This window comes from Motacilla alba, chromosome 17, assembly GCF_015832195.1.
Source record: "Motacilla alba alba isolate MOTALB_02 chromosome 17, Motacilla_alba_V1.0_pri, whole genome shotgun sequence".
Classification (NCBI taxonomy): Eukaryota; Metazoa; Chordata; class Aves; order Passeriformes; family Motacillidae; genus Motacilla; species Motacilla alba.
The window spans coordinates 6815507-6834410 of record NC_052032.1 but is presented as its reverse complement, the minus strand read 5'-3'; the positions used below and the strand labels follow the sequence as shown (position 1 = coordinate 6834410).

The window sequence follows — 18904 nt, the reverse complement described above, 5'->3', positions numbered from 1 at the left end:
CTGCCTTCAAAGGACTCGTGGCAAAAGTGGCAGGAGCAGTTGATTAAAAATGTGCACAATAGCTTCATTATGACATGGGGAGAGATGTCTGCTGTTATTTTTAATCTGATAGCTTTTAAATATGTGCATCCAGCAGAGACCTAAATGGCCTTTGAAAAAGGAACCATTTGTGGAATTAGGTTTTTAGACTCCACTTCGTTCTTTCTAACAAGCTGCAAGAGTCAGGACAAGCTGGAAAATGAACTATAACCCTTTTTTAAAGTTGTGTCCCCTCTAAAGCTACAGGGTTTTGGTATCTGAGTGCACAGAGAGTGAGAGAAGATGGAGGGTTTCGTTTTTCAGGTGAAGGAAAGAAAAGGTACTGTATTCTAAAGTTTGTGGCATTTTAATTAAAAACAAGTCTATTTTCAATTAGTTTTATATGATCCAAGCACTAGACAGGTTGAGCAGCTTGTTCCAGCTGCTGGAGCCTCCCTGCCATGGAACAGTAGTGACAAAAACAGGCCCATGAGGTGCAGAAGCAGGCAGGGCATTATTTCCCATTTGAGGAGGCTCCCCTGTGCTGGTTACAGGAGGCTGGCGAGTGGGAGCAGCAGATGGAAACTCTGCTGTGACTGAGCTCTGTAAAAGGCTGAACTTTCACTTTGACTTTAAAGCAAATACTTTGCTACTGGCTTAGCTTGGTGGAATTCACCAGCCTGTGTGTGTTTTGACTTATTCTGGCCTTGGTTTGAACCTAAGTGGAGAGTAACCATTTGACTATGGCAGAGGTGGATGTTGGGCTTTGACTTGCAGGCTTTCTCCTGAGCAGCCTTAGTTTCTTCTCCCACAGGCACATAAGCTGATTTATCAGCCTTCCCTTTTAATCCACTGTTGTTTTAAACCTGCATTTCTTTCCTCACCAGGTTTAGCTTTCTGTTGGCGAGCTGGCAGCAGCATTGCTGGAGCTTGGGGAGCTGGTGGGGAATCAGGTGGCTCTCAGTTGGCCGTGGTCTCCTTAGCCATGGTCTGCCAGGCCCGAGGGCTGGAGGGATACTGAAAACCCTTCTCTGGCCACACCTGGCAGCAGGGCTGGTTGGAGCAGGCACATCAGGAGAGCTCTGTGGCGTTGTGTGTGTGGTCAGACCCCAGACACGTGCCGGGGGAGACGAGCCTGGAGCTGAGCAGGGCCGTGACTCAACAGCTGGAGCACGTTCAAGCACGGAGCGGGAGCCTCACCGACAGGGGATGGGATTAGCTGTGAAACGAGTGACGTGGTGAAGCTTCCAGTCAGAAATCGAGAAACTCAGATCCGTAATAAAGTCATTTTGAAGGGCTTTTTATTTCCAGTTGTGTGCAGCAGCAGAGAGCATCCAGACAGATGAAATATGAGGGGATGGAAAGTCAGTGGATCCTTTGAGACAGAAACACTTTGAAACAACTTTTTTCTTTCCCCCTTCCAGTTGAAATCACTTCATTGAGTTTATTACCCTGACTTTTCCCATTCATCTCACAAATATTTGGACACATCATAGAAGTAAGTGTGGGGTACCCTCCTCCTGCACATCAGAGAGGAGAAAGCCAGTGCTGAGACTCCAGCTAAACGCTGCTGGCTATTCATCAACCAGAGGCGAGGGTAATATGATAGAATAATTTCCAGTGGGCAAACTCCCAAGCTGAGAACAATCTCAATGCTGCATTAAGGGGTTTGGTTACTGTAGATAAGCAGAAAGGAGCAGAGGGACAGAAGTGGTTTGAGCACTGCCATGGCTCTGTTTTCTGCCTCTGTGTATGTTACCAAATTATTTAATCTGTAAAGGCATGCTGTGCTGTTTGAACTTTTTAACTGGACAGACACACAGGACATGTAAGATATTTCAATTAGGATATAGTATTTTAAAAAGTTACTTTTTCAAAGCAGACCAGTGCTGTGGTAACCAGTCTAGGAACTTGCTCAGCTGTGCTTTTTGGAGGAGAGTTTCAGGCTTCATCTGTAAAAGCTTAGGTCCCTTACACCTGTGAGCTGGAATCCCTTCCTGCTCAAGTGTCACTTCTCTTTTATACCACTTCATCCAGATTCATTACAAAGCAAATTCTGTTTATAATGCTTGAATGATGTATCAGCTTGCAAACTGTAAAGCCCAGTGTGCTGAATGATTCTGTTGGCATTCACTGAACATAATCACAGGAGCTCCACAGCTTGATCCATGAACAGGGGCAGAGGCTGAGGGCCTGCAGAGTGATGGAGATGCTGTACCAGAGTCACTGACTCACCCTCTGCTCTGTTTAGACAAGTTGCTTCACCTCTGTGCTGCTTCCCATCTGCAGAGTGAGGTTAAGGCCTGACTGTTTAAGGATGAGAACGATGTGTTTGTAATGTGCTTGGAACAAGAAAAGCGCTATTTTAAGTGCTAAGTGTAATTGAGTGTGAGAGAATATTGGTTTGTGACTCATTTGTTTAACTGCAAATGCATCAGGAACTTGTGAGCAGATGAGAGCTGGAAAGTGCTTGGTGTAGACAGAAAGCCATGGCAGTAAAAAGCTGCATTAATTTGTGATCTTCAAAGCAGGACTTAGCAGGGCTGTTCAAACAATAACGTTTATTATTTTTGCGAGTGTCAGCTGGTTTACTTCAGTGCTATTTTAAGCAGTTCCCATTCTGCTCCAGCCACTTGCTTCTGTCCTTGCTCTGTGTGTCTATCTCCCCTCAGAGCGTGGCACACAAATGATTTGGTGTTTGGTGTGACCAAAGGATAAAAAGAACAAAGTGGCAGTGGTTGGCTGGTGGTGGTGGTGGTGGAGAGGATCTGCTGTCAGCAGAAAAGGAACTTTCTCTGGTGACATCTCCTTTTGGAGGTTCCTGACCACCCAGACATGGTGATTCAGCCATTCACGTGCTTGCTCCATGGAGTTGGGTAGATATGTCTGGTGGCAAGAAGAAAAGGAAATGTTAATCTTTTGAAATCTTTCTCCTTTCCAAATATATTGTTCCTACAATGCAGAATTATCACCATAGGTGACCAAGGGTTTTGTAGGCATTGAGTGTTTTCTTACTGAGACCAGCAGTTTGGATCTCACTGCAGCCTGTGGAGGAGCCAGACACAATTTGTTGCTGTCACCATTACTTCTCTGTAGATTAATTATTGTAATTGTTTGCCAGTTCTCGAAAAATTAATTCAGAGCTGTGACTTTTCATGGCAAGCGTGCATATGCGTGCAAATATGGAAAGTCTCATATGGTGTATGGAATAAATACAAATGATTTTCTGGGGAGGAGCTCAAGAGTGTTATCACAGCAGCCAGGAACTCTCTTCAGTGGTGACCTTCAGCACCCTGTGGAGACAGAGAGGTTTTAAAGGTTTGGAGATCCTCTTGTGGATGTAAAGCACTGACGTAAATTGTTGCTAAGTTGGGGTGCCAGCTGCTGTAAGTGATTCTTCAGAGGCCAACTGATACGCCTGGATTTATCTGCAGTGGCCAAGGTTTTTAGTGCCTCCCTCCTCAGAGCACTAAACAGGACTTTAGGATACAAAGAAATCCTGGGAAAACATTTACTCCTGTAAGTGGAGAACAGCTCTGCAGCCAGACGAGATTAGGATCGGTGCTCACACCGCTTCCATTTGTAGGATGCTTGCAAAATCTTGGTCTGGAGATACCTAACCAGAGTACTGTGAGTGTGCTCAGAGAGGCTCATAACGTGCTACCAGGAAACCAGGTTTAAAGGCAGCCAGGAAGCCAGGTTTAAAGGCTCCTTTCCTTGAGCTGTGGTTAGGTGGTTTCTAAATACCAGGAAGAGCACTCTTCTGTGGTATTTAGCTGCTGGGTGCTAGATTTGACTCAGCAGCCTTTGCTGTTTGCAGTCTGCATGCTAACGAGGTGCTGCAGTGCTGCATGCATGGGGCTGTCCTCTGGACTCATTACAGCCAGTGCAGTTAATGCTCAAATAATCTAAAAGAAAAATGAGACATACAGCAAAACTGTACTTTTCTTCATAATGTAGTTAGGGACGAGTTGGGTAACTTCTGCTGAATTATCTGGGTCACTAGAGAGCAACTCAGTCCTTCATTTATTAAAGTGTTCTTTGCTCAAAATACTTTCTAAATTGCTCTCTACAAGGCAGCTCAGTTTTATTTAGCTTCATATTTAAACAGATAAAAATGTATTTCAGCAGTGAATCTGCATATGGCATGATTGCAAACCTTTGAGACTTCTTCTTTTAGATATTCAAAAAACAATGAAAATAGGAATTTTTTTAAAGGGCTGAGCACCTCTGCAGTTCAGTTCCTTGAAGGATGCCCCGATATCAAAGGGGTTCCTCTGTTTGTTCTGGTGCACTGGAAGTGAAATCCATTGCAGATGACAAGGGCTGGCATTTTTGTTCAGATTATCCATGAGGCCACAAAATTGATGAGTGGTTAGAGATCAGCATCCTGGGAAGGGCATGACCTGGGATTGTGTTCTCCATGCCTGAAGCAGCCAGGTCCCAGTCCCAGGCAGAGCCCTGCCTGCCCTGACCCACAGCCAAGGGCTCTGCTCTGCCAGAGGGCTGTGAACGAGTCACTTCATCCCCTTGACTCAGTTGCTCATCTGCCAAAGAGGCACGATGATTGCCTCCTTTGTAAAGTACTTCAGGACCTTCTGGAGATAAGTGCTTTGAAGAGAGGTGTTTTCCCTCTCTCCTCCAAGGCACTGAGCATAGCAGTCCCACTGTCCCTGCCTTCCTGCCTCCAAGGGAAATCAGGAAATGATGGTGATATTGTGGTTGAGGAAAGCAGGAAATTATGGTGGTGTTGTGGTTTGAAGCATAATATAGAGCAGTAGTTTATTAATTTTCTTTCTTGTCTTCCACTCAGTAAATTTACGTGGTGCAAGCATCTTCCAGATAATGCTGTAACACATCCCTGGTTTCAATGTATTTGCCCTAATCCAGTAATGCTTTTCTGTCTTTCTAGATTCTGAGCGTTCCCATCTCTCCTCATTCACCATGAAGTTGAAGGGCAAGTTTCATTCACCAAAAATAAAGAGAACACCCTCAAAGAAAGGAAAGCAAGCTGACCTGACAGTGAAAACACCAGAGAAGTCAGTGAACAAAGTAAGCAAAGGCCATTTTCTGTTATCTTGATGGTTTCTTGCTTTCTGGTACTCATAATCTGGTGTGTGAATTTGTCCTCTGCATAATTCTGCAGCTCAGGGATCCTCAAGGTTACGTTATGGTTACCTATAAACAGCACTGTGTAGTATTAAATCAAGGCGTGTGCTTCCCTTTGCAGAGCATGATCAGACCTCCTTCCTCAAGCATTTAAATATCTCATTATGGAACATGGTGTAGGGCCTGACACATCCTCCCCACATGCACACCCTGTGGGTTATGCTCACAGCTTCCAAAGAGCTGCCTGGTTTTGGGGTGTGATCCTTTTAAAAAGCCCAGACCCAGGCAAGCACATCCTTGAAGCTGGTCCAAAGATGTGCTCAATCTCTGGTGACACCAGCAGGGAGAGTCACACAGAAGTGTTTGAGCAGCTGCTGATCCAGCACAATGTTCCTCAGACCAAATGTACTCCAGGTCCTCTAAGAAATGAGGTCACAAGCTGATCTGTGTTATCTCCTCTCCTGTTGTGACCTGATTATATAGCTGGAGACTTCTCTGTGACAGCACTGTTGCAGTCAGTTTTCAAGTACAAATCGAAGCCAGAAGTTAAGAGCAGTTGAGGTTGTTTAGGATAATTAAACATCATTCTCAGCTGTTAAATGTCTCATCCAGTGTTCAGTGCCAGACATGCAGAATTTTCAGATTATCTCTGCTGAGAGTTGTTGTAGTTACTGAGAGCATCCAGCAGGATGAAGTTTTCTTAGGCTGTGTGACTTGCTTAGCACCCAGAGAAGTCTCTGCAGCCTTCCTCACCCTATTCTGCCCCATCAAGTGGAAGATGATGAGTTTTTCCCCAGGCTGTAGGATTTTTCACCAGGAGGCTTGGAAATGCTTTCTAGGGAGCCAAGCACATTGCATTTGTGAGTGCTATTTAAAAATAAAACTAAAAAACCCCGAAACAACAGTGAGAGTACTCCTTGAAGGCTTTTAATTCCAGTGATGTTTCAGGATGGTATCTTGAGATAATTTGGAGGCCTTCCTTTAAGCTGATGTGTGACCACATTAAACACATTAGAAAATGAAGAGCCCTTTCCAAAATGTGGTCTATAGCAAATGCATCTTAATAATAGATGAAGTCTTTGCTTTTCTATTTTTCCCCTAAAAACAGTGCAAGAGGATTTACTAATAAGCCATGCTGGACATTAAAATATTTTTTTTTGTGTGTACAGATTGGGATTTTTTAATTGGAAAACAAAACACAATATTTTTTATTACTGTACATGATTATTTAAGCTGCATTCATTTTTGTACTGTGAAATATTGTTGCTTTCTGGCTCATTCCTTACCTGTTTTAATAGTTACTGCCCAAGTAATCAATTAGTTGGATGTAGTCAGCTCATTAGCTTTAGTGGAGGGAGTGGGGAAGAGGATGTGCCTGCACTGTTGCCAGGTTTTCTCACTGGAACATAGACATCAGTTGACAAACGGGAGATATTCTGTCAGAAGGCTGACTTGATAAACCAAATATCATCCTTTTCTCCCTCTTAAGTACTTAAGATGCTATTTTTGTGCTCTTGAAGTAGATAATCACTGTAGAGCAGAAATAGCAATACTAAAAATTAATGTAAAATCACGATGTGTAAGCTGAAGGATATGCTCAGCTCATGCAAACATCATCATCTCCTGTTCCCCTTTATATTTGGATGGGGGCAACACTGGGGGTGTTCTTTTCAGAACCTCCTTTTGTCCCCTGAACCCTGTCTGTGATTCTTATCCTATTGTAGGAACAGGAGTGTCCATCAGTGCTGTATACAGATTTATGATAGGTTTTACACTGCCAAAATGTAAGGGAAAAAAAGGATGATTCCAGCTTTTGTAATTGGGTGTATTCTGTACAGCTCACTGTGACCCTTTCTGGGTCAGCTGTGTCTCATACATGATGCATTTGCAATTTGATTATTAAGGGAGAATTTCAGAAATCATCCAAAAATATCTATATGTGTCAGGCAGGGAGGGGAGAGGAGATGCTGTTTTGCCCGAGTTGTAACTTTTTCCCATTTAATCCCCAAAAGAGAAATGGGTGGCTGCCCCATCCCTGGGAGTGTTGCAGGGCAGGTTGGACAGACTTGGGGCAGTCTGGTCTGGTGGAAGCTGTGGCAGGGGGTGGAATGAGATGAGATTTAAGGTCCCTTCCAACTCAAACCATTCCATGGTTCTGTACACATCTAAATATGATACTTGGACCTTGGAAGAGGATTCATTACAAGGTGCTCCTGGGGAATGTCACCCAAAGAACTAGGAGGGGAAAATAAAAATAAAAAGAGAGAAAAAAGGGCTGTGTCCCAGGCAGTGTCCAGTGGCTGGATTCACATCCCTTGGTGTGCTCAGGGGAAGAATTTGTGTTTCCAGTTGTCATTCTCAGCCCTGAACTCTGTCAGGCCCATCCCTTCTGTGCACCACAAGAGTGTTTAAGCTATTAAGTCACAAGCCTTTCTACAGGAAACAGTTGTTGAATGAAACCCATAAACAGCCATGGGAGCAGGAACTGCAGTCTGCATTTTTTCACTTCTGTTTGAGAGCTTTTGACTGCGGACCATGGTTGTACTTACCCAGGGAATTTACAGACCCTCTGATCCCTAAAATGTGTGATCATTTCATATGAAGTGAAAAACCTTGGAAGAGGCTGAGGCTCTCCATAGATTAATGGTTGGACTCAATGATCCTGGAGGTCATTTCCAACCTAAATGTTTTTAAGATTCTGTATCCTGGAATAAACTCTGCAGTGGTGAGGGCACATCCCTGCAGAATGGGAAATGTCATTTTTTTATCCCAGTGAGTTGCCAGGATGCTCCTCAGCCAGGGAGTTCAGGGCACTGTGGGCTGTAGATCAGAACTTGAGGTTCCTGGCAAGAAGTGTTGTCCAAAGAGGAAGCAGCAGCAGATTTTGGGCACTGCCCAGAAGAGATGGAAAATGACAGGGTGGTTTGCAGTTCTTGGATTGGGACTTAGACTTCTGAAGTTGGAGCTAGATGGAACTTGGGATTCTAACCCTTTTATGCAACTGGCCCCAAATTACTAACCAGTGCTGCCTATAAATTGTTCTTCCTAAAACCTTTTGGGCTGCTGGCCTGCTTTACAGAAAAGCCAGCAGTTTAACAGCTGACAAGAATATGGGGAGCACACAATGCCCATAGGTCATTAATTCCTGAAGCTGAATTTACTGAGGAGATAATGGATGAAATCTGACTCTGCTAAGCTCTCTGCTCCTTTTCTAGCAGTGTTCAGTAGTTAATTTAAATCTCACTTAGAAACTACTTGGGGCATTAAAAGTCCTCCAGGCATACTGTTGTAAACTTTTAAAAAAATATCCCTGTCCAGAATGCCATTGAGGTATCATGTATCACTTCTGAATTTCCTCCTCTTGTGTTTGTGGTGGCACAGAAATTAGTGACCACAACTCAGCTTTATTCCAATGAATTGTTCCCTTCTGCAACATTCATTCACCAATGCCAAAACTTAGCTTTTACAGTTGGTCCTCATGGAAATTGTGTGAGTTCTCTTGTTCCAACAGCATCACAAAATGATTTAGCTCGCAGCTCATCAGCGTGGAGTTTGTTTGGAGTTTGTGTTTTACAAGGACATGTAGTAATTGAACAGGGGATGTTGCCTTTAAATTGACAGAGGGCAGGTTTAGGTTAGATATTAAGAAGAAATTCTTCCCTGTGAGGGTGGTGAGGCCCTGGTTGCCCAGAGCAACTTTGGCTTCCCCATCCCTGGAACTGTCCCAAGACAGGCTGGAAGGGGCTTGGACAGCCTGGGGTAGTGAAAGGTGTTCCTGCCCATGGCAGGGGGTGGAGATGGGCTTTAAGGTCCCTTCCAACCCAAACCATTCTGTGCAATGCTTTTCCTTTCACTGTCCCAGTTTAGGGTGTGGGTTTCAAAGCAGTGTCCTTGATGCCATCAGTGGTGCTAATCTTAGCCTAAAACTGATCAAGATCAGCCTTCAGTTTGGAATGCAGGTAATTCTGAAGGTTAAAGTGGGGGTGTAATCTTGCACTGACTATTCATTTGAAAGAGTAGTAATTAAATTAAAAAGTCTTTGCGGTAGAAGGGGGTTTTTCCACTCCTCCTGCAACACACCTCAGTGTCACCAAACTTTGGGTTTGTTAAAGGAGCCCTGCCCTTAAAAATACTGAAGTTTTAACAAATCTCTCCTTTTCTTCCCTCCTCTTCAGAATGTATCATGGCTAGAGGAAAAGGAGAAGGAGGTTGTCAGTGCACTGCGCTACTTTAAGACTATTGTGGACAAAATGGCAATTGATAACAAAGTCTTGGAGATGCTGCCAGGCTCAGCAAGTAAAGTGCTGGAAGCCATCCTGCCCTTGGTGCAAATTGACCCACGCATCCAGCAAAGGTGAGTTTCCTCCTTGGGTTTTGGGGCCATGACAGACCAACAGGCTCCTGCTTTGTCTGAGGAACCTCATCGCAGGAGATGCTGGTGAAGAGACTCCTGTTTTTGCTGATTATGTGGTGGTTTCAGACATCATTTAAAAGCAGATCCCTTGCTGTGAAGAAGCTCATGCCGTGGAAAGAGAAAGCAAATCAGGCTGCTCTCAGAGTGGAGGAAGGGATGGTTCTAAGCATAAACTTGGAAATTTGTTGTTTTCCAGAGGGAGATTCTCTTCAGATGCTCTTCCTGTTTCTGCAGTCCATGGTGGCATCCTAAAAGCTAGCAAATCCAATAGCTTCACCTGAAAAAGGAGTTTATCTTCAGAGTAATCCTTTTTTGTGCTCAGTTTATCCACCCTGATATTATGGAAGTCTGAGCCTGCACTCTTAACTGCCTTTTTTGGATTTTGCTGGATCAGATACAGAAGTAAATAGATGTACTTCAGCAGATTAACCAGTCCAAGTTGATTCCTGCCTCACTCTACAGATTATTGTTTTATGTTTTAACAGATTATGTGTATTATGTTTTTACCAGTTAGGCAGTGGGTTTGAAGCCAGGAAAGAAGTAGGAATTTGCCAAAGCCAGGCTCAGCATGGTTTATAAGAATTTGTGGTGTTGCCAAGCCACAGAGATATTGTTGGTGTTCATCCCGTGGATGCTGGAGCAATTGATTTACAGAAAACAAATAAACATTGTTGAATAATACTGAAAGAGCAAAGTTAACAGAGAAAAGCGCAGAACTAAGCAGAGAAATGCAGGTGTTTGTTCCCTGAAATCCTGCCAGTTTTTGTGCTGTTCCTGTTTGTTTTCCCATTAAATATCTCCAATTTTTTTATCTTTCAAGATGCTTATTTCAGTGCTGGCACGGGGAAGGTTTATAATGTAGTTGGGGTAGCACCGAGTGCCAAATACTTTGCAAACAGAGATGCTCAGTTGTGTTTGGCCCCAGAGCTGAGGCCAGGGCTGCTTCTGGCAAAAGGAAGGAGGAAATGGGTGAGAATCACACCTGTGGCTGGGACAGGTAAGATCCAGTTGAGGCTGGATCTTTTGAACCATAGTGAGCAAATCTGTTAAGATGGGAATGTCCTCTACACAGTGCTAAGTCTCTCTTTCTGGAAACACTGTGCATTAAAGCACCGATCCCATATCCATGCCCTGCCTTGCTTAGCCTCCCAAAAAACCCAAAAGAGGATCTGGCTTTCTCAATAAGCCATGTCCTTCTCTCCCTACCTGTGGCAGGACACAAAGGGATGACTCTGATGGCAAGAAAAGTGAGCAGGACTTGTGTCAGTGACAAAGAAAGCCCTACAACTATTGTTGGAGTTCTTTTTGCTTTAGGGGAAGCATTTGCATCAAGGAAAAAAGTAATTAAATCTTGCACAAAATGGGCTTTCAATTACTGCCTCTTTAGAAGGAAGCAGACTGAAGATTAATGGCAAAGAAATCAAAGCCTTAGAAAGAGATGGGGGAGGGCCCTGTTTAGGAAATATCTCCTACCAAGCTAATTTCATTTGAAATGAGAACAAATGACAAGCAACAAACCTTAAAAAAAGCCCAAACAACAACCAATCAAGTCCTTGCCATTGTTTGGATTCCCTGGTTGAAGCTTGACAGTAGTTTTTTCCCCAGCCTTGCAAACCTCATTCACCTAAATAAACTCATTGGAGCTCGTGGGCTTGATTCTTTTCTCACAGATAATGAAGTTACTGGAGTTAAGCCAATGCAGAATGAAAACCAGAGAGAAATGGGAAGGTTTGGAACAACTTGTATCAGTAATGATTGCAAGATTACACCTTCTCTTATCTGTTTATGGTTTTGATGCAGTTTGAAATTGATTTAACGTGACAAAGAATTGCTGAAGCGTTGCCATCAGCAGTGCTGTTAACACACCTTGTTTAGTAATGAAGTCAGTGTTTTCAGAATGGCCAGGAAAATGCCTGGGAGCACTGTTGTTACAGTTAACTTTTATTTAAAGTTGTCATCCTTCCAAAACTCTTTTTTTTTTTTTCTCCCTTCAGAACAATAGCTTCAATTCTGTTTCTCATTAAAAACAAAACAAAGCAACACCCTTCCTCTTTCAAACCTGAAATTCATTCAGTTCAGTTTCTCTAAAGTAATTTTAATTACATGTTTTCGGGCATTATAAACAGTGAGGCAGTGATTTGTAAAGGAATGAATAGAGTCAGCTCTCAGTGGTCCAAGGTTGTTTTGGGGAGAGCTAATAAGGGAAGAAGGATAATACTGAAATAACATAGCTTAAACTTAAATGTAGGGCTTGAATACTTATTTTTAAATAACATTAAGGCATAAGATGGAGCTGTAAATTAAGATGGAAAGAATTTTTTTTTTAGCATTGCTGTGTTAACCTGCATCCTAAATAATTCCTTCTGATACTTGGGAATGAGCTGTTGGTGGTTTGTACCTTCAAACTGTCATCATTTGGTGCTAGAGAACAGGAGAGCAGCTGCACTGGGGGAGCAGCCTGAGCTTTGTCACCTGCTCAGCACAAATTCTGAGTGTCAGAGAGCAAAGCAGTGAAATGCACAGTGTGAAACTCATCTCCTAACATTGATAACATCTCCAAAATTTCTTTTTTGTTCTTTTTTTCCTCAACTGCTCCCTCTCCTGCTGTGCAGTTCTGCCATCTCATCCTGCTACAGCCGAGTGTACCAGAGCCTGGCCAACCTCATCCGCTGGTCTGATCAGGTGATGCTGGAGGGGGTGAACTCAGAGGACAAGGAGATGGTGACAACAGTGAAGGATGTCATAAAAGCTGTTCTGGATGGAGTCAAGGTACATGAGACACTGTAAATTTTATTATGAAGAGCATATAATAATGTATTTTAGAAGAGGTCTATGTAAACTAGACCTCTTCTAGTGTAAACTAGACCTCTTCTAGTTAACCTCCTCTAGGTTTTTAAGTGCAGGTAAAATATGAAGGTATTTTCTATTCTATTTCCTATTTCTGCCTTCAGTAAACTACCCCTTAAATCAACTGTTCCATAAGTTAAATGTTCCTCCTTGGAGTGCTGGTTAAAGACTAGCACAGTTTGGCTCTGAATGTGAGCTTCTGGCATGCTCACCCTGGCATTTGGATGAATTGGAAGAAGCAATGGATCTTTCTTCAGTATTGCATTAAATTTTCAGCGAGTCATTCCCAGTCTCCACGCAGATTACAAGACGTGGTTTGCACATTTTCTGTCTCAGCAAAATAAAATGAAAATGCTCCCTTGTCGATGCCCACAGAGAATGAAAGACTCCAGCTCCATCTTCTAAGAGAAATTTCAAGGGATTTGTCAGTGATGCATCACCACTCTAAGCAGCTGGATTAGGGTGTGGAACAGGTGATGAGCTAAACTCAGTTTTCTGGAGATTAGTTTTCCATTGCTAATGGAAACGTTTCACAGAAACCTTTGTATCCATTGTCAGACCTGCTTGTGGCATTCCCTCCCTGTTCCACCCTGGAAAAGCTGGGAGCTGTGGGCTTTCCTCCTGCCTCCTGAGAAGGTTCTTGTACCCGTTATTTCTGTGTCCCCAGCTGTCTCTGGGCTGATCACTCACCTGTCCTAGCACTGTTAGTAAAAGTTTGGTTGATCTGGGCTTAGGGCACCAGTGGACAGACTGTCTTATCTCCTGGGAATCTTATTTTGGAAACTGTAGAGGAAGTTAAATCTCTTTCAAGAGCAGGGCTGAATTTAAAGGGGAATGTTTAAATCAACTACACAAGAAAAACTGGGATAGAGTTTTAAGAACTGCAGCAGGTGCTTCACCTGGAGTTATGTATCAGGAACCTTTCACTGTACTCAGACTCAGTTTTATTAAATGGAGCCAAATGCAAAATTGAAATGGGTCTCCCAGGCTTTGACTGTCACATTTTCAGGCCTCTTGGTTTGGTGTCTGCATCATCTGGATATCTCTTTAATGTCACTCAAACACAGATACTAAAATCTGCTATTACTTTATGAGCCTTTTAAATAAATATCTTTGAAACAAATCATTTCTAGCACCTAAAGAAGATGGATTTTCTAGGATTATTTTGCACAATATGCTCTTTAACTTTAAGCTACACATTTTAAAAGTAAAGCTGGTCTTAAATTTGCACAGCAGGAGAGAGGAAAAGAGTTTAGCCTAAAATCTCAGCTGCTGTTAGTCTGGAATTCAGCAGCAATTTGGAGGATGTGCAAATCTGTGCTGTAATTCACCAGCAAATGGTGAGTTACCACTGACTGAATCTGCACAGTGCCAGGGAGAGATGTGTTATCCCCAGATCTGGATCAGAGTTGTGTGGTCTCATTGCAGGAGACTTGGACACACAACTTGGGAGTTGTTCTTTGACTTCAAGCAATGTTTAAGCCTTTGGTTCCTGTTGCCTTTCAGCCAGAGCTGTGTCCTCTGCAGACTGGGGGAAGCTCTTGGATGTCTGTTCATGAGCCAGCCCAGACTGGGAGCAGCAGGGACATGTCCATGCAGTGCTGAGCCTGGGCTGTGGAGCCCTGCTCAGCACCATGGCTAAATCAGTCTCTGCTTTGTTTTCAGACTGAGTTATTTTGGCCTTCCAGTTGGAGCTGGCTCGTGTCTGCTCAGCCTTAGAGCAGATGTGTGGCTGTCTGGGGAGATGGAGAGTGTTTGCCCATCAAGAGGTCAGCATTTGGAAGCAGCATGCTTTCACCTCCTGCACAGCAAGGAACAGGGTTTATTTTAGAAAGGCCTAGCCACATTTGGTGGAAGCAGAACTGAGAAGATGGACACTTCTCTCCATAGCAGAGCCTGCTTTGTTTTTCTGGCAGATCACACAAGATCCACTTCCACATTTCAATGCTTACTTCTTTATTTTCAGAATTAAACGTAAAGGAGACTCTCGTTCACCTCTGTTACTTGATATTTTGATCTCAGGTTTTAGGGCTTTGATAGGCAGGAAGAAAAATCCTTGGTTTGATTACATAACTTCTCAAAAATCCATCTCATTGTGGAATTTTCAGCTTGCTGAAGTAGCATAGTTTGTAGAGAGGCTTTAATTATCTCTAATTACTGCTGCAGGAATCTCTTTCCTTGCTGATAAGGAATAGCATAATGTGCATCTGGCTCAGTTGTGTGCACAGTACCTCTGTGTCTGTGCTAAAGATTTTGGCTTGATTGCCAAATGCTGGTTCTCATTTGGGGATAGCAGAGAGAAAAAGCATTGAGGGTCTGGTGCTGTTTGTCAAAGTTGGAAGGGAAGGTGATCCTCTCAGGTAATTGCAGTCATGCATTGGTGCCTCCACTGGAAGGTGCTCTGGGTTTTCTTCCCCCAGTCCCAATGGTTTGAATAATTTTGAAGATACTTTTGAGCCAAATTGGATTGGTTTTCTCCCATTTTAACCTACATTCCCATGTGGGAGACACTGTGTGTCCATTATGATTGGCAAAATAGGAAAACTGAGCACTTCAGCCAGCCCTGAGTGGGGCTCCTCAGCGCTGCTGCAGCACGGCCACCACCACAGTCTGCAGTGTTGGCCTGGCTTTGGTTTAAGGTGGTGAAGAAAGCTCAGGAGAAGGAGACATTACACTTTCCCTTCCATAGCTTTCTCAGGGGAATGTTTCAGGAGTATTTTGGCCTTTGGTTTGAATGCCCATACATTTTATTTCCCTTACTGTGCTCCTGCACGTTTGCAGTCCTCGCTGGCCACTACCCCAGAGGCCACAGGGTCCAACCCTGAGTCTGCTAAAGTGCATGAGGATCTCCAAAAAACTTTTCAGCACTGGAATTTTGTCCAGAGGGCAGAAAGGTGGCAATCCATTGAGTCATCACTCAGCCCAATGATGCCAAGTGCAGCCAAAAGAGTCAAGTGATGTTACTCATCAGGACGCTTCTCAGAACAGACTGTTCCTCACCAGGCCTCTCTGTCCCACATCTTCATAGTTTCATTCCCCATGGACATCTGTTTGTGCTCCTCTTCCTCCCCCCTGTGTGGGATGTTCCAGGACAGCTTTTGGAAAGCTGAGTTTTTGGGTAACACAGTGTGCTGTGTTGGAGCACCAGCTCACACCAGGAGTGTAAGTAGAGCATGGAGACCAAAGTCAGCTGTGGTGGACACTTGGATGGTGTTTGCACCTTATTCCTCTTGCTGTGTGTGTGTTAACCCGTGGAGTTTCAGCTTTCAGCAGAGCCTTATGTGAAAGTGCCAGCACTGGAGTGTTTTCCTTCCTCAAAGGGGTGATGGCAATGACATCCCAGTTGCAGCTACTGCGCTGAGAGAGCCATGCCAGTTGTTTCCAAGCTTCACAGACAAGGACACAAAGATGATACTGGAATGATGACACTGTATTTCAGGCTGCTTTAAAAAAATAAAATTAAAATTGATCCCTTGCAGTTTCCTTTGTGTAATATGCTGGGAAGCCAATAGTGGCAGGAAGCACTGCCAGTTTTCCAGCCTGCCTGTAAGAGGGGCATGTGTTTGTATTTGTGAGCAGGAGATCTATTTGTCAGCCTCAGACATCCATAAAATGTTCTCTCTGTCTTTCTGGCGTGAATGATTGTTGCTTTGACTGCTGGCAGACTTAGAGTTCAGGATTATCATGCCCTTATCTCTTTATCCAGAGCCTTATCTGCCTATAACAGATACACTGCAGTGGCCTCTTGAATGATTAAGTCTTCTATTGCTAATGTGTTAAAAGGTGGCTTCAGGGGAAGCAGGCCTTTTAATGAAGGTGTTCTCTTTAATTTTTGGTCGGGCATTTTACAGAAAACTTGCTTTTTGAAACAAATACATTCTTATTTATAAAATATAAAGCAATTATTTAATGTTGGTTTTGGCTAGATGAAGTACTCCACTGGGTAAGACTGTTTTGTACTTAGATCTATGTATGTAAAGCAAATTTACCATTATCTAGGGTGTTGTGTGGACTGGAACACAGTTGTGAGACAGAGGAAAGAGGAAGCATAGCAAAAAGACACACATGTGGGTTTGTGCAGAATCCCCATACAGTCAGGGTAATGAACTTCACTCAAATACTGCCAAAACTTCCTCTGGGTGCAGGCTGCTCCTTAGCAGCTGTTCTGCATCATTTCTGTGGCTCTGTACCAGACTTAAACCCAGCTCAGCTCTCTGTGTCCATCATTAAACCACAACCAAGAGTTTACTGCAGTAGCTTCCCTTTGTGTTCTGGGATGTTTAGTCCAGCATTCAGCAAATTATGATTATTCTCTTTTTCTTCTCTCCATCCATCAGGAGCTGGTCAGACTCACGATTGAAAAGCAGGAGCATCCCTCTCCCACAAGCCCAGTTAAACCCAGTTTACCAGCATGTAAATCTGACAGGTGGGTCGCTGATTTCTTCTGTGGGCAGGACTGATGTAGAAGGTATAATTTCTGACTGCTGACAGTTGAGTTAAATCATTCAGCTGTTCTTCACAGAAGGTGGTGTAGTGTTCTTTGTGCAGCCCCCCATCCATTTCAGTAGGATCACTAAAAGAGAATATGCTGTGATAGGAAAGACACCAAAATCTGGCAGTGAAACCACCTTTGTGTCACATGCACACTGAGCTCTGCATATACATGGAATTCCACCTGCAGATGCAAATTCTGCCTTCTGCTCTAGGTGTCTGTCTGATAGCACATGATTTAAAATAGGTTTGGCTCTGTCAGGGCTGTGTTCCAGCTGTGGTTTATGATCTACAGTCTGTGTTTTGCATGTTGCAGCCCATCAGAACTTCCCCTTACGGACCGAGAAATGGAGATCCTCAACAAAACAACCAACATGACTCAATCCAACGAGCTGCTGACTGACTCCATGGATGAAGAAGTTGCACCTCCTAAACCCCCTCTGCCCAGCATTCGTGTGGCAGAGAACAGGTAACACTGCCCAGCCAGCTGACCAAAGAGCTCCAGTGCCTCTCACCAGCCTGTTGGTTTTTAAACAGTCTTGCAAAATGTGCACAAGAGAGGAGGGTTAGTGTTGCCTTGGAATTTCCACCCCTCTAGAGCAATCCTTTCCTGCTCCTGGACTCTGCTTTGTGTTCTGTCTCTCTTATTATTTCTTTGTATCTTTTCTTTTCCTTCTTTTTCTGTGAGGATAGTGCCATGCCCTGATATCCACGCATGAGAGGCATCACATAAATCTGTGATAACCTCACATAAAACGGTGTGATTTCCACACTGTGCAAGTGTCTTGGGCTGCTGTATCCCATGGGAAATGTTCCTTTAACCTCGAGGGGCAGTTACCAATCTGTCCTGCACAGCCAGGTTGTTCAGCTTTGCCTGTCAGCTGAAGAGTGAAAGCCAAGGGTGTGTGAAAAAAAAAAAACCTTGTGCTTGGTTGTTCTTAGCCTGTTCTAAGAGTAACCACATGAAAGTTTCTGTGTTCTATTTTGAGAAGGAAGAGAAAACCCCCAATTTGCAGGTTTTTGTGTGTGTGTGTTTTGTTTCTCTTCTCTAGTACTGGTGCTAATGGCTGGTGTGAAAAATACGTGTTGTGGTAATTTAAAAATGCGGCATCAAGGGCTGTGGCTGACAAAAAGAATCCCATTTCTGTGTATTTTATTAATACTCAAAAGGTTATATAAAAATTTCGTGGTATGTTCCAAGAACAGACTCTGTGTGCTCTTGGGAACTTCTCAGGCTTGATGACTACCAGAATTACGTGTCTTTAGAAGCAAAAACTAAAAGTCAAAGGGTTAAACTCTCACAAATTACTGTAAATGTGTGGGTCTGACACAAAATTCATGCCAAAACATGGGGCCCTCCCAGTGCACAGTGAGAGCAGCTCTGACCCTTCTGTTCCCTGAAGGTCACCAAGAAAGCAAAGACGAAAAAAGAGAATTTTCCTGTCCTGTAAATCTGTGAAACCTTGAGCATTTTTCAGATCTGGAAGGTTTGAGGAGAGGGCAGGACTTCTGTGAATGGAAACAATATTTGGGTCAGCCAAAACATGTAATTTGGATTTTCACTGCTTTTAAGAAATAATTACCATGCTAATTAGCTCCATTAAAAATACTTTTTGCAACAGCGTTTGTTTTTGTTTGAGAAATACCAACCTTAAAAAATAAATCACTTGACAGGACCTTACCTGTGAGAGTATTCTTAAATCGATATTTTTAGTGGATACATTTTGCTGAATAGCTCCTGGCTGACAAAAGCTTTCTGGAAAACATCTTGTGAAGCTTCCGAAAATCATTTTTTTCTGGAAGAGTGATGGAAACATCAATTCCTGTGGTGTCTTGCAGCCCTCCACCAGCATTGCCCCCCAAGAAACGTCAGTCGGCGCCTTCCCCAACCAGAGTGGCTGTTGTGGCCCCCATGAGCAGAGCTACCAGTGGGTCCAGTTTGCCTGTTGGGATCAACAGACAGGTAATGGCAGAACCCCTTTGTGAAAGCCAAGGGAAACTTGCTGTGAGCAGGAGGAGAAGCTC

General features: G+C 43.5%; 1 protein-coding gene across 8 annotated transcripts in view; it reads left to right on the top strand.

The window, feature by feature from the left end:
- Positions 1-18904, top strand: part of RAPGEF1 (Rap guanine nucleotide exchange factor 1) — an 84325-nt gene that overhangs the window by 26691 nt on the left and 38730 nt on the right. For all 8 annotated transcript variants that reach the window (XM_038155901.1, XM_038155900.1, XM_038155903.1 and 5 more), the window contains exons 2-7: positions 4931-5070; positions 9303-9481; positions 12154-12310; positions 16726-16814; positions 17196-17348; positions 18719-18842. In XM_038155901.1, the coding sequence (XP_038011829.1) occupies positions 4931-5070; positions 9303-9481; positions 12154-12310; positions 16726-16814; positions 17196-17348; positions 18719-18842 (842 nt within the window). The remainder of the gene's footprint in view (positions 1-4930; positions 5071-9302; positions 9482-12153; positions 12311-16725; positions 16815-17195; positions 17349-18718; positions 18843-18904) is intronic.